At 41.9% G+C, this 16,253-nt stretch overlaps 1 protein-coding gene across 2 annotated transcripts in view; it reads left to right on the top strand.

Moving 5' to 3' along the window:
* Positions 1-9,865: 9,865 nt before the first annotated feature.
* PREP (prolyl endopeptidase) overlaps positions 9,866-16,253 on the top strand; it is a 170,104-nt gene continuing 163,716 nt past the window's right edge. Inside the window, exons 1-3 of one of the 2 annotated variants that reach the window (XM_065588275.1) lie at positions 10,020-10,188; positions 11,669-12,043; positions 15,180-15,254. Coding sequence is in view for 1 of the 2 variants with exons in the window: in XM_008164904.4 (XP_008163126.1) it covers positions 10,144-10,188; positions 15,180-15,254 (120 nt within the window). In the remaining variant the exon portion in view is untranslated. Of the gene's footprint in view, positions 10,189-11,668; positions 12,044-15,179; positions 15,255-16,253 lie in introns of both variants that reach the window. The other variant, XM_008164904.4, reaches the window with a different exon arrangement.

The raw sequence follows: 16,253 nt of genomic DNA, 5'->3' as shown, positions 1-16,253 counted from the left end.
CAACTTTCTGTGGGAGATCCTTCTTGGTCCTCTTCCTGTCTCCCTCTACACCTTATATTGGGGGTAATCTCAGGGTAATCTGATCTGCAATCATAAATTCAACTACCATCTTACTACCAATGACTCACAGATCTATCTCTCTGTTCCAGAGCTGTCTCCTTCTGTTCAAATTAAAATCTCAGTCTGTCTCTCTCACATCATCTCCTTGTGGATGTCTAGCCATCAGCTCAAGCTCCACATGGCTAAAACAGAGCTTTTAATCTTCACCCCAAGCATTCCCCGTTACCTCCTTTCTTAAATGCTGTGGACAACACCACCATCCAGCCTGTCACTCAGGCCCATAACCTGGGCATCATCTTCAACTCAGAGGCCTCTCTATGTTCTCACATCAAGGCTATGTCTAAACTGTGAAGATTCTTTTTTCATAACATCTCTAAAATACGGCCTTTCCTATCTAGCCACACCGAAGGCACCATAGTCAAGCGGCAAAGAGCAGGCTGGCCTGGAGTGCAAGGCTGTGGAAGGGAGCTTGGAGCAACGGGTGGGGATGCAGCAGGGCCTGGGGGCCACGAGGGAGGTAGAAAGCCTGGGGAGGGAATGGGGGACAGAGGGGATGGGGAAGGTGAAGGACCGGGGGAGGCAGTTGGGAACAGAGATAATGGGGATGAATCTGGGGAGGCAGAAGGGGTCAGGGATGCCAAAATACAAGTTAGCCCGAGGCACCATTTTTCCTAAGGCTGGCCCTGACTTGTGGACACTGCAATAATAAATCATAATTAATGAATAATTATTAATATAATTAATGTCAAATTCAATTATGAAAAGATTGGACATTTCTAATTTAATTACAAATTGTGTTTAGATTATGTTCATTTAGAAGAGAATCAAACACTATAGAAATTATCCAAACCTATAAAAATCAATTTTGAATTCTTTATGAATGCACTATTTTTATTCTGTGGTTACCTTGTTTTTCTTAATATACCTATTCGGATATTTATTTTGGAACAGAAATTCTTGTCTCCTTCTTATCATTTTCTCCCTTACGAAATGCCAATGATAATATTTAAAATAAATTGTTTTAAAAAGCGGGTAGAGAAATTTAACATGCAAAATCCTAGCACATTTCTTGATGTAGCATATCAGCTGTACTGATTCAACAATCTCTGAACTGTGCTGGGTTGGGTTTTTTATTAGTTTAGTTGGTTGGTTTGGTTTTTGGGGGTTTTTATGTTAAGACGTTCTTCTCAGAGACATTCAGTTGACACTCATACAAGTTGAGCTTGGGATGGCTTTTCTGGTGTTTTTTACTCAAAAGTGTCTACTCTTCCTATAGAAATCTGGGGCATTCTATGAAATTATAATGCAAAATCAAGCATGTGGTGGTAGACTGGGGTGTTGTCAGAATGTATGTATATAATAGAAGACATTTATCCATTTCTAAGAGTTTGATAAATGCAAGCAAAGTGTGTATATATTCAACATATAAAATTACACAATGACTTCCTGAAAAAGATCTTTCATGCTGAGAACTCTTGTAAAGAAGACAAAGAGAGAAAATTGTTTTTATTTCCCAGGAAAATATATCAATTTTCCTATATTTAGTATATTCCAGACTCTGTCAACAAGTCATAGCTTGTGAAAAGAAAGTTGATTTCTATGTTGCCTGCTAAGAAATTCTGGCCCCATTGAACTCGATGGCAAAACTTCTTGGATTTCATCCAAAACAACTAAATGTTTATTGTTAGCTTTTGAAGATTGAAAAGAACACTCCCCTCCCATTCACACTTATCTACATTTCCAAGGACTGCACATTTAAAAGCTATTCATAGTTTGATCATCTTCAATAAAAAGGTTATTTTTGTAGATATTGATGTTTGAAGATAGAAATTTGTATATAAAGTATTTTTGCAATGTACAACAAAAAGAATAGAGTAAAGCAAAAATAATAGCAAACATATGTAAAAATAAACACACATCTGTACTCCCTTTAATATTTTTGTTCTGTATATATTTCTATAGAAAAGAATAATTTATTGTTTACAGACATATTTTTGTTTTTACAGAGTGATTTTTGCTGAGCTAGGGTGTGATCCAAACACCACTTAAGTCAATGAAAAGACTCCCATTGCCGGCTATGTGTCAGGCCCAGATGCAGTGTAAGACACTACAGAGCAACATAATATAAACAGTTCCAGCTGCTCTGCAATAATTTTCTTTAGAAGAACAGAAAATGTGTATTTTGTTTATGATGTCATAGCTGAATTAAACTATTTAGAGGTTTAAAAAAGTACTGCTTTGTATTAGAGTGGGATAAGTTTCCAGAAATGCTGCAGGAAGTACAATTGATCTAATGGCATACATATATTGAGGGACCAGTCCAGCAAAGTGCTGGGCTTTTCATGGGAAGTAACGATTGTGCTCAACCACACTGAATTTTTCAGTGGGAGTTGAGAGTGTTCAGCATCTCCTCAGAGGCACTGAGGCCCAATTTTTCATAAATGGCCTCTAGTTTTTGGCACCTGTATTTTTCAGTGCCCAAGTCTGGTAGAGTTAGGCAGTTAAAAATTGAAGGACCAAAATTAGAGGCCACTTTTAAAAATCTGGTTGTAAGTTTCTTGCCAGATCAGGCCCTAGACTATTTTCTCGTTGAAAGAATATCCTATATTTCATTGCAAAAGAAAGGGAACAGATTAGGCCTTCTCTACACAAAAAGTTTCACCACTTTAACTAAAAGTATGTTTCTAAGCCAATTTAGTTAAACTGGTACAACTTTTTGTGTGGATATTTTTATATCAATTTAAACTTGGTTCATATTGCCTTAGCTTGTACCTGTGTGCAAACTAAATTGATATAAGATGCCAACAAGTTTGAACCAGTTTAATGAAATTGTTTTTTTAACCAGTTTAAGTTAAACCAGCGCAACTTGTGTGTGTAGACAAACCATAAGCACTTCACAGGGTGATGGAAGTTCCACATTTCATCTATATGGACAACAAAACTATCCAAAGTTATTCTATTAAATACTAAAAATCAAGTTTTGGAAAAGATATAAAACTTCATCATTCAAGGGTTAAGCCAGTCTCCTGCTTTAGGAGCAGATTTTTCTGAGGAACAGTTTATCCTACTACTTACTTTGAGGCTTTCCCCACCTTCCTTGGAAGCATATAGTGCTGACCACTGTCAGACACAGAGATTAGATGGACCATGAGTCTGATCCAGAGTTGCAATTACTATGTATGAGCATTCTCTTTTTTAAAGAGAAACATTTCTTTTTAATTTAATGTATTACAAAATAAAAATATGTGTTTGAATCATTTGACTGGATAATTTATTTCTGAGAGTTTTAGAAAAGTATTTTGCTCATAGAACTTCAGTAATTTCTGAGTCTAAATAAGCAGCAAGTTAAAGTAAAAAGAACTAAACATTATTTTAGCAATTACTTCCATTTTTAAACAATTGATATTATTGGGGAGTTGTGTACCAAATAATATTTATTTAATATGCTGTTGTATTATACAATACTAAAGACATATATAGAGATATGAATTTCATATTTCATCTCTACAGCCATGCAAGCTATCAATTATCCATAAATGATTTACATGCTAATAAAATCTAAAATGTATATAGTGGGTAAACATGATTTAGGACAGGGGTCAGCAACCTTTCAGAAGTGGTGTGAGTCTTCATTTATTCACTCTAATTTAAGGTTTTGTGTGCCAGTAATACATTTTAATGTTTCTAGAAGGTCTCTTTCTATAAGTCTATTGTTGTATGTAAAATAAATAAGGTTTAGAAAATGTTTAAGAAGCTTCATTTAAAATTAAATTAAAATGCAGATCCCCCTGGACCGGTGGCCAGGACCCGGGCAGTGTGAGTGCCACTGAAAATCAGCTCGCGTGCCGCCTTCAGCACGCTTGCCATAGGTTGCCTACCCCTGATTTAGGAGCTTAAGTCTCATTGGAAAACAATGGGATTTGGGCTCATAACTCATTTCGGCATTTTTGAAAAATGTACCCACTATAGTATATATTTTCAGAGGCATATTTCCTCCAAACATTTTCCTGATATTATTAGATAAATTTCAAATAATTCAGCAAACCCTGATACAGATAAGAAGCTTTACATTTAGCTGGTATTTGTGAGAATGTGAAAGATTGAGGTTTTGCTGCCACCTGTTGGTAAATATCTGAAGAGCAGGATCTGTGTTTTGCAATAACGAAAAAACACAAAAGTTGAGGAAAGCAAGAGTGAGGGTAGAAAGTTGACATCTGGCTTGGGGAGAGAAAAGTTTCAAGTTATTAAGTCATAATGATCAAATGAGGTGGGGAAAAGGGAAGGTAAAAACTGAATTCACAGGATTTTTTTTCACATTTTGCTTTACAGAAGCAATGAGGTCATTTCCTACTGAGTCAATATACTACTGGAAGTGAGTCAGTGTGGATATGCTGAGTAAGTTGAAAGAATGTAGCTAATGACTGTACGATAGCCAGAAATATAATTATTAAAAGAACACAATGAACCAAAATATGTTTTTGAAATGAACAAACTAGTACTAATATGGGAGTGCAGTGGAGAGTATAAACCACATGCAGTGTTTGACCTTCAGCGGTTAAAAACCTTTTTTGAAGAAAAGGAAAAGAACCTGCCTTCACCCACTAACACAGAGTATTGTCTTCCATTTAAAAACTCAGGAACCATCTTGTAGGAACTGTTGTGTTGATAAAGGGGTTTCAGGCCCAACAGAAAATAATAATAATATCTAGCTCTTCTAGTTATCATATTTTGTTAGTAGATCTCAAAGCACTTTACAAAGTTGGTCAGCTTCCTTATCGTCCAGGGGAAACAGAGATGGAGTGATTTGCCTAAGATCACCCAGAAGGGAATAAAACCCACATCTCCTAAATCTCAGCCCAGTGTTCTATCCACTAGGCAACACCCTTGTTTACTGCTACAACCCTGAGGCCTGATCTACACTACAAAGTTAGGTCCACGTAAGCCACCTTGTGTCCACCTAGTTGTGACATGTGTCTACACTTAAATTTGTCTCCCATTGATGTAAGTGTCCAGTTACAGTGATGCAGTAAAGCCACCCCTCCTCCTGCCCCCCAGTAGCGTTGAGCCATGGTCAACATACTGAAGTCGACTTAAAGCTAGTGTAGACATTGTGTTACCTATTTCAACCCTAACAGTCCTCTAGCAGCTGATCCGCAAGGCCCAACACTGACCACTGTAATTACAATTGTGAGTGCCACACTGCCAGGGGTCATGGAGACTAGAAGCCCCTTCTCTCCTTTAAACCCCTGTGAATTTTTGAAATACCTTTTCCTGATTGCCCATCTTGGCAAGCACACCTAGCAGCTCTCCATTTTTGTGTGCAACTGCCCAGCAGACTATGCCAGCTAAAGTTTCATTCAACCAAGCAATTCCCTCCTCAATTCCATTTCTCTGGTGCCACACTCACCATGGCTGATGCTGTGAGTGGCATAAAGCAGCTGCAGGTAGTGTATAGTTTGTGCGAATGCATACTTGGCTCCTTGCATCGGCACTGTTCATTCTTCCCAGGAGTGCTTGTGTTAATGCACAGTGTGGCACACCATGGATAGAGATCCCAGTGTGTAACCCACCACCATCCAGCACACTGTCTTTTGGGAAGTTTTGGCAATGCATGGTGGGGCAGAAACAAGTCGCACAGGGTGACTGAGAGCAAGAGGTCAACTTCACAGCATGCAATTTTCTCTGTCCCATAATGTCATCTGTCCCATAATTTTCAAAAAAATCCTATGAACCAGCAGAGTCCTCCTTGCTGTCCACCATCTCTGACAGAAACCTGGACATTACTCTGCACTATTGTCATAAGCATTGAAAGCACAGGACACACAATCCTCCGGTATTTGCAGAGCCACAAGAAGAAGCGAATCAGCAGGGAACACACTCTTCATTTAGCTAGCATAGAACTATTATTGCCATGGTTGCTGAACTCTGAGCCTGTTTTCTTTAAGACAAAACAAGACAAACACATGAAAAAGACCAGAGAACAAACAGCAGAGAAAATTTAGCTTCTGTCTCTGGTGCTGACTTTCAAAAGTAATTTCACTACTGTAGAATCACAGGCTCAGTGCATGGTCTTAATCAGCCTGACTCTGACACCTGGTAAACTATAGGCCAGAGATTGGCAACCTTTGGCACGTGGCTCGCCAGGGTAAGCACTCTGGAGGGCCGGGCAGGTTTGTTTACCTGCTGTGTCCGCAGGTTCGGCCGATTGTGGCTAAAACCCACTTCATCGGAAGCAGCGGCCAGCACATCCCTCGGCCCGCGCCGCTTCCTGCAGCCCCCATTGGCCTGGAATGGCAAACTACGGCCAGTGAGAGCTGCGATCAGCTGAACCTGCGGATGCGGCAGGTAAACAAACCGGTGCTTATGCTGGTGGGCTGCGGGCCAGAGGTTGCTGATCCCTGCTATAGGCAGTTTAAGCAGGGCTGGCTCCAGCTTTTTTGCCGCCCCAAGCGGCAAAGAAAAAAAGAAAAGGAAAAAAAAAAACAACCCTGATTGAGCTGCCGCCGAAGTGCCACCGAAGAGGAAGAGAAGGCGTGAAGGACCCGCCACCGAATTGGCACCGCAGACCTGGACGTGCTGCTCCAATAACGGACGGAGTGCCGCCCCTTTCTACTGCCCGCCCCAGGCACCTGCTTCCTTCGCTGGTGCCTGGAGCCAGCCCTTTGTTTAAGGCATTGCTTTTAGTTGTCTTTCTGGTCAAGTGCTCAAAGCACAATAGCAAAAGGTGTGGTTTTCTTGGTGGCTAACACAGAAGGGGGCTATTAGAAGACAAAAAGAGAAAGATAGAACAGAGAAGAAATAAAGTGAAGAAGGAAAAGGACACACAAAGGAAAGAATGACCGAAGGAACCCAAATCTGACATTCCAGGTGTTCAAGATTTAGCTAAAGCTGGTGGAGGTGATGATGTCATTTGGTTCCCTCTTTATGGCCCAATGAGTTCAGAACGTCTTTAAGGATTAGAACGATGAAGGCCCAACAGTGTTATGGAAAAAAGAACGAGGAGAACTTGTGGCACCTTAGAGACTAATAAATTTATTTGAGCATAAGCTTTCGTGGGCTAAAACCCACTTCATCGGATGCATGCAGTGGAAAATACAGTAGGAAGATATATATATATATATACACAGAGAACATGAAAAAATGGGTTTTGCCATACCAACTCTAATGAGACTAATCAATTAAGGTGGGCTATTACCAGCAGGAGAAAAAAAACGTTTGTAGTGATAATCAGGATGGCCCATTTCAAACCGTTGACAAGAAGGTGTGAGTAACAGTAGGGGAAAAATTAGCATGGGGAAATAGTTTTTACTTTGTGTAATGACCCATCCACTCCCAGTCTTTATTCAAGCCTAATTTAATGATGTCCATTTTGCAAATTAATTCCAGTTCTGCAGTTTCTGGTTGGAGTCTGTTTTTTAAGGTTTTTTGTTGAAGAATTGCAACTTTTAGGTCTGTAATTGAGTGACCAGGGAGGTTGAAGTGTTCTCCAACTGGTTTTTGAATGTTATAATTCTTGACGTCTGCGTTGTGTCCATTTATTCTTTTGTGTAGAGACTGTCTGGTTTGGCCAATGTACCTGGCAGAGGGGCATTGCTGGCACATGATGGCATATATCACATTGGAGGATGTGCAGGTTAACGAGCCTCTGATGGTGTGGCTGATGTGATTAGGTCCTATGATGGTGTCCCTTGAATAGATATGTGGACAGAGTTGGCAATGGGCTTTGTTGCAAGGATAGGTTCCTGGGTTAGTGTTTTTGTTGTGTGGTTGCTGGTGAGTATTTGCTTCAGGTTGGGAGGCTGTCTGTAAGCGAGGACTGACCTGTTTTGGGGGGAGAGATAGCTCAGTAGTTTGAGTATTGGCCTGCTAAACCCAAAGTTGTAAGTTTCAATCCTTGAGGGGGCCATTTAGGGATCTGGGGCAAAATTCTGTCTGGGGATTGGTCCTGCTTTGAGCAGGGGGTTGGACTAGATGACCTCCTGAGGTCCCTTCCAACCCTGATATTCTATGATGAGTGAGGGATTGTCCTTCAGGTTAGGTTGTAGATCCTTGATGATGCACTGGAAAGGTTTTAGTTGGAGGCTGAAGGTGACAGCTAGTGGCATTCTCTTACTTTCTTTGTTGGGCCTGGAGTAGATTAGATGACTTCTGGGTATTCTTCTGGCTCTGTCAATCTGTTTCTTCACTTCAGCAGGTGGGTATTGTAGTTTTAAGAACGCTTGATAGAGATCTTGTAGGTGTTTGTCTCTGTCTGAGGGATTGGAGCAATGTGGTTGTATCTTCGAGGTTGGCTGTAAACAATGGATCATGTGATGTGGTCTGGATGAAAGCTGGAGGCGTATAGGTCAGTATAGTGGTCAGTAGGTTTCCAGTATAGGGTGGTGTTTATTAACACTGTAGTGTCCAGGAAGTGGATCTCTTGTGTGATAGCAGCCACCTTGGCAAAGCTTGCTCCCTCCAGACCACCTGTTGCCATGCTCCCTTTTGGTGCCTCCCACCCTGAGTTAAACAGTGTCCAGAATAGGTGGCAACCTCATCTCATTAAAATTAACCAGTCAAAACACATATAAGTGATTTCTACTATAATCATTCCCTCCAACTTCTAGAGTCTTTCAGCTCATTGTCCTGCCAACCTATGACAGGAGCCCCTTATCACCATTCTTTTAACTTAATTCCGCTTGTACCAGTTATTAGTTTCCAACTGTTGCTGATTTTTACAATTTTATATTACAATTGGACTTCTGTTACCTTGGACAACTTAGACATCTGCTCAACAGAACCTTGGTTGTTCGTGGGGCTAACACTGGTAATTCACAATCAATAGCAATACCATGGCCAGAAATCAAAGCACCCTTGTGTTTGGCCCTGCCTACCATGGTGTGAGAATCCAGCCAATGGTGATTTGTAAGGCATCTCTTTCTACTTTGGACCTGCTCCTCCTCCCACATACACTGATGCAAATCAGAAGTCACTCTGGTGAAATGGTTGGGACAACTGAAGGTAAGACTTAGGTGGCTGAGAAGGGAATCGGGCCCACTGTCCTAATAGTTCACGGCTTGAAAATGTTACCAGATGCCCACTAATTGCAGGATTAAACCTACTAGTTACTACTTAAGAAAATACGTTGTTGGAAGACACATAAGCAAAGTTCAAAGACAATGGCCTGATGAGAAGTCCAACACTCCTGCCACGCCCAGCAGTTGGGAATGGGAAGGGTCACAGTGTTGGGTTTTCTACCAGATTGCTCCACTTTGTGTATCAGACTGAGGGCTTGTCTACACATGGAAGTTATTCCTGAATAAGGTAGGGTGTGAATTTAAAGGGGGCCAGCTTTCATAACCCCATTTGTGGACTCTCCTATTCTGGAATACCAGTGCTTTGTTCTGGTTTACTTCTATCCACTTCCAAATCACTCAAACTAATTTGAAACAAACAAACAAACAAACAAACAAAACCCCACGGTTATTCCGGGTTTGGTGTCCACACTTGGGAGCTATTCCGGAACAGCTCATGTGGAGACAAGCCCACAGGTGCTTGGTGCACGTGCAGCTCTATCCCCGGCTACATGCTGGAAGGGAACGAAGTGGTCAGTGGTTTTGTCCTTCCCTCCCAGCATCTTCTGCTGTGTACAGGGGCTGCTCCCGGCTGGCACTCTGGGGAGCTGGGCAGGACTTGGCCACTAGCGTTCTCTCTTCCCGCTCTCTGCGGTGGGCGCACATCCCCGCCTCCGGCCTCACTCGGTGCACTGCCCCCCGCAGTAGCAGCGGGCGGAGCCCTGCACCAGGATGCCACAGCGCCACCAAGCGGGCAATGTCCCCGCAGCCTCTCTAGCGAGCCGCGGCGGGGGGCACTGGTGCAGCCTCTTCCCTCCAGAGGGCGCTGTGCTCGCTGCGCTGCCGGCTCCCCGGCGCACTCAGCCCTCTTGGCTGCGCGCAGCGGTGCTAGCGCAGCCGCTTCTTGTCAGGTGGGAGGGTCTTGGCTGCCGGCTCCACCTGAGCGCGGCTCCACGCCTGCTTCCGCCTGCAGAGCCAGCGCCGAGCTAGCCCCTCTCGCTGCCCGCCCGGCCCGTGGCGCCCGCGCACCATGCAGAGCTTCCAGTACCCGGAGGCCTATCGCGACGAGGCTGCGGTGAGTACAGCCCTGACCCCGCTGCCTTTCCTCCCGCTCCCCGCCGCCTTTGTCTGCAATGGGCGGGTGGCACCCCCCGGGGTTGCTCCCGAGCAGCTCCCCAGCCCCTGCCCGGCACGTGGGGCCCTTCTCCTGGCCGGCCCCGGCTCTGCGCCTGCCTCTCTGTCTCTGCTGCTGTTGCCCGCAGAGGGGAGCGGGGCACAGGCTGAGGAAATGGCATTCCCTTGGGGTTAGGTGGAGGGGCAGTGCGCTGTGTTTTCGGCCACTCCGGTAGGGCCTTCCAGCTGGGGAGCCCCAAATGATGTGTAAACCGGAATGTCCCCTCCCCATCCTATCAGTTAGGAGAGTATTAGCAACCCCATTTTACAGATGTAGATATTGAGGCTCTCCCTTCAGTGAGAGGCTAAGTGACCTGCCTGACATGCTAGTTAGCAGTGCTTGCTTTGAGCCTAGGGTGACCAGACAGCAAATGTGAAAAATTGGGATGGGGGTTGGGGGTAATAGTAGCCTATATAAGAAAAGGACGCAAACATTGGGACTGTCCCTGTAAAATCGGGACATCTGGTCACCCTATCTGAGCCAGCTGGACAAGGGTCTTTCCTTTGTTTTTGTTTTCTTTCAGGAAACTTTGCTAGCATGATGTTATAAAATCGTGCTTATTATTTTTGTTGCTAATCGCTGTCAGTATTGTATGATGTGGTGCAGTTTGTAGCACTGGTGTCAGTGAAAGGCAAATCTTGTCAGCAACATGTGTACTTAGTTCTGAACTGTGAGCTTCATCCCAAACTTGAAAATGTTTTCTCACAACCCTCACCATTTTTTTTTTCAGCTAAGCAGGCAGTAATGCTTTAGATTTCACACCCTTGATAAATAAAAGTATAATCTTTGTCTGGTAAATGGTACTTACATTTTGTTTTAGTTTTATAGAACTAAAGAGGTGCTCCTACTGGAATTCTGCACCACTGTGCAATGCAGAATTGTCCAGTTTAATGTTCCCCTGTGCTGCTGGTGCTGACAGCAGGAGTGTGATTATATTGTGTTATTTATAGGGCTGTCAAGCGATTAAAAAATGTAATCATGATTAATCTTGCTATTAAGCAATAATAGAATACCATTTATTTAAATATTTTTGGATGTTTTCTACATTTCAAATATATTGATTTCAATTACAACACAGAATACAAAGTGTACCTTGCTCACTTTATATTTATTTTTTATTACAAATATTTACACTGTAAAAAAACAAAATAAATAGTATTTTTCAGTTCACCTCATACAAGTACTGTAGTGCAATCTCTTTATCATGAAAGTTGAACTTACAAATGTAGAATTATGTACAAAAAATAACTGCATTCAAAAATAAAACAATGTTAAACTTTAGAGCCTACAAGTCCACTCAGTCCTACTTCAGCCAGTCGCTCAGACAAACAAGTTTGGTTACAATTTGCAGGAGATAATGCTACGCTCTTCTTGTTTACAGTGTCACCTGAAAGTGAGAACAGGCATTCTCATGGCACCATTGTAGCCGGTGTCGCAAGATATTTATGTGCCAGATGTGCTAGTGATTCATGTGTCCCTTCATCTTCAACCATCATTCCAGAGGACATGCGTCCATGCTGATGACATTTTCTGTTCAATAACAATCCAAAGCAGTACAGACCGATGCATGTTCATTTTCATCATCAGAGGCTATGTCTACATTACAGCCGGGATCGACGTTCTGAGATCGATCCACCGGCGGTCGATTTAGTGGGTCTAGTGAAGACCTCCCAAATTGACAGCAGATCACTCTCCAGTCGACTCCTGTACTCTACTCTCCACCCCACCCCTCCCCTCCCCCAATGAGAAGAGTAAGGTAAGTCGACGGGAGAGTTTCTCCAGTCAACCCGCCCACAGTGTAGACCCTGCGGTAACTCAACCTAAGGTATATTGACTCCAGCTATGTTATTCACGTAGCTGGAGTTACGTAGCGTAGGTCAACTTGCAGCGGTAGCGTAGACATAGCCTGAGTGAGATACCACCAGCAGAGGGTTGATTTTCTTTTTTGGTGGTTTGGGTTCTGTAGTTTCTGCATCTGAGGGTTGCTCTTTTAAGACTTCTGAAAGTATTCTCCACACCTTGTTCCTCTCAGGTTTTGGACAGTACTTCATATTCTTAAACCTTGGGTTGAGTGCTGTAGCTATTTTTAGAAATCTCACATTGGTACCTTCTTTGTGTTTTGTCAAATCTGCAGTGAAAGTGTTCTTAAAATGAACATGTGCTGGGTCATCAGCTGAGGCTACTATAACATGCACTATATGGCAGAATGCGGGTAAAACCATGGAGCTGGAGACATACTATTTTCCCCCAAGGAGTTCAGTCACAAATCTAATTAATGCATTATTTTTTTAACGAGCATCATTAGCGTAGAAGCATGTCCTCTAGAATGGTAGCTGAAGCATGAAGGGCCATACGAAAGTTTAGCATATCTGACATGTAAATACACCTCAACTTCGATACAACACTGTCCTCAGGAGCCAAAAAATCTTACCACGTTATAGGTGAAACCGCGTTATATTGAACTTGCTTTGATCCACTGGAGTGCATAGCCCTGCCCCCCCAGAGCACTGCTTTACCGTATTATATCCGAATTCCTGTTATATCGGGTCGCGTTATATTGAGGTAGCGGTGTACCTTCCAACGGTGGCTACAAAGTGCCATGCGAATGCCTGTTCTCACTTTCAGGTGACATTGTAAATAAGAAGCAGGCAGCAGTATCTCCCGTCAATGTAAACAAACTTGTTTGTCTTAGCAATTGACAGAATAAGAAGTATGACTGAGTGGACATGTAGGCTCTAACGTTTTACACTTTTTTGTTTTTTAGTGCAGTTATGTAAAAAAAAAAAAATCAGCATTTGTAAGTTACACTTTCACGATACAGATTACTCTACATCTTGCATTTGAAGAAGTGAGGTTCTTACCCATGAAAGCTTATGCTCCCAATACTTCTGTTAGTCTTAAAGGTGCCACAGGACCCTCTGTTGCTTATTACTCTACAGTACTTCTATGAGGTGAACTGAAAAATACTATGTATTTTGTTTCATTTTTACAGTGCAAATATTTGTAATAAAAATAATAAAGTGAGCACTGTACACTTTGTATTCTGTGTTGTAATAGAACTCAATATATTTGAAAATGTAGAAGAACATTCAAAATATTTAATACATTTCAATTGGTATTTTGTTGTTTAACAGTGCGATTAATCACGATTAATTTTTTTGAGTTAATCGCATGAGTTAACTGCGATTAATCAACAGCCCTAGTTATTTCGATAAATAAAATATGCAGAATTTTATGGAATTTTAAAATATTGTGTACAGAATTTTTAATTTTTTGGTGCAGAATTCTCCAAGGAGTACAGAGGGGTAACAGTGTTGTGTTAGTATAGGGATCGGCAACCTTCTAAGCACCCTGGGTAAGCACCCTGGCGGGCTGGGCCGGTTTGTTTACCTGCTGCATCCGCAAGTTTGGCCAATCGCGGCTCCCACTGGCCGCGGTTCGCCGTCCCAGGCCAATGGGGGTGGCGGGAAGCGGCATGGGCTGAGGGATGTGCTGAACTTGCGGACGCGGCAGGTAAACAAACCGGGTCGCATGCCAAAGGTTGCCGATCCCTGTGTTAGTATAATCATAGGACAAATAAAGAAAGGAATCACTTGTGGCATTTTCCCCAAAGAGTAATGTCATTGTTTGGGTACAAGAAATAAAAGCTAAACTAAATCTTAAATTTATGGCAACTTTTAAAAAAAATTACATATATAATTTATGTAGAAAAAACAGAGATTTAAATTTTCCAAAAGTGACTAGCGTATTGCAGGTTTTTGGATCACCAATTTGAGACTTTTAAAATGGCCTGACTCCTATAGTGCAGGTGCTCAGTGTGTCCAAAAATCAGACCCTTTTGAGGGGTCTCAAGTTTAGCATCCAAAAATTGAGGCCTCCAAAATCTCTAGTCTCTCTTGGAAAAATAAGGCCTTAATCTAAATGATGAAAGATGCAGAAAATTAGAAAGTTTATCTTCTTATATGATAATGTACCTGTAAGACTCTCACTTTGCTTTCTGTACATCAACATTCAGAACATATATTTCTAACACTTAACACCTCTGTGTTCAAATGGTGAAACTGATGTTCATTAAAAATAACCATGTAGGTTCTATTAAAACTGGTCGGTGTTTTCCCCCCCTTCCTGTCCCACAAAAGGCAGTATTTTAGGCCCTAATCCTGTAATACATAGGTATGTGTTTAACGTCCCTCATGAGAAGAAGTGTTTGCAGAATTGGAGCCTTAGTTGATACTGGCACAAAGATCAGCTTGTCTTCCTACTTTTAAAGCTGAGTGAATTATAAAACTTGAAATGTCCGAACTAGATTCACACCCTGCCTTGCCATGTAGTAACTTGTCATGTAGATAAACCACTACTTAAATAATTTTCCTTGGTGTCATTAATACTGATAGAACAACTACAGTCAAACATACTTACTCTTAAATAATTGGAAACTTTAATTACTGAGTGACTGTAAAGGTTACTACTGAAATGAAGTCACAATTCCAGTTGAACACTGGTCTTGTGGCCGTCTTAATTGTATCTTCAGATTGCTGAGCAAGACCATGAAGAGGATGCTAAATTACGGTTGGTTTGGTTTGGTTTTCCATATGAAAAGAGTATAGGATTTATATGTACCTTCTAGCAGTGAGTATAACTCCTGATAATCATCTGACTTTTTCTTTCACTGTGACTGCACTGACTTGGCCACCATTCTCCTGGCCATAGAATATTGGCTTGCTCATTTTGGAGCCAGGAATTACTGGGGTGTTTACTCGAGTAGTGCTTCTTACTTCCCAGCTCTGGTGTTCCACAGAGCCTTCATCTTGATGTGGATCATTTGCTAATTTCAAAACAAAACAAAGTTTGCTTTTGTATTTGTTAATGAAATGTGTCTCTCTTAAATTCAGGTACATGATTACCATGGGTGTAAAATATGTGACCCGTATTGCTGGCTGGAAGACCCTGATGGTGAACAAACAAAGGTAACTTTTTAATCTATAAAATTGGATGTTTTGACACTCATCTCTTTGTAGGCCTGCAAAATATTGGTAACTTTGTAATGCAGGGAGATTGTCAGCAGTAACAATACTCTTTGATATCAATGAAACAATGGTATTAAGACACCAAATCTTGTGACTTTGTTAATGTAAGGATAAAGACATTAAACAATTTAGATAGTTCACATCTTATTTATAGTGCAGCCCACATCGGGGTGCGGCAGTGGTAATAACAAAATAATACTTTCTGGTTTCAGCACCGCCCCCACTATAAAACTTGTTCCAGCACTCTTGCCCCACATCGACAGATGATTCCTGAATATTAAAGGTTACCAAACTCAAGTTTCTGTTTCAAAATGTTCTAACACCTAAAATTACTGTAGCCAAAATAGAGGAAGAAGGCTCTCTTTTCTTTAGTTTGTGTATTTGACAGCACTTCGTGTAAAGTTTCATTCTCCCCCTACCCCCCCGTATAACCGATAGCTCTTGATCTTGGGATTACTCTTGTGAATAAGGTTACACGTGTATAAGTGTTTGCAGGATTGGCCCAAAAGTAGTCAGGCTATCATATTAGAGTAGGTCTTTAATGCAGCACCAGGAAGGAGAAAACTATTTTTATTAAAAATAAGAAATAGTCATAGGAACTCGGGAAGGATGGGACAGAAGTAGTGTCTGAAATGGCTATTAACTTTTTTTCTTCTAAGGTGACTGTCACAATTCAGGGAAACTGCACTAGTATTTCCTCCCCCCCACGCCCCGTGGTCCAATAAGGGCACATGCGCTCCCCAGCTGTCACCTGTCTTGGGTAAAGACACGTGTCTCTTTCCCTCATGACTAGGATTTTTCCAGACTACGCAATTCCCTGCCTACACTGAATTCCCCAGCAAGTCAAACTGCCTCAGCAGGCCCACTGTGCTTTTCTTCTCAGAGGCTGTAAACAGCGTAATTACCCATAGCTTTAAGTTGCAACACAGCTTTTCCTAA

Source organism: Chrysemys picta, chromosome 3 (genome assembly GCF_011386835.1).
Source record: "Chrysemys picta bellii isolate R12L10 chromosome 3, ASM1138683v2, whole genome shotgun sequence".
Lineage (NCBI taxonomy): Eukaryota > Metazoa > Chordata > Testudines > Emydidae > Chrysemys > Chrysemys picta.
Note: the sequence above shows the minus strand (reverse complement) of the source record. Positions and strands in the feature narration are given on the sequence as shown.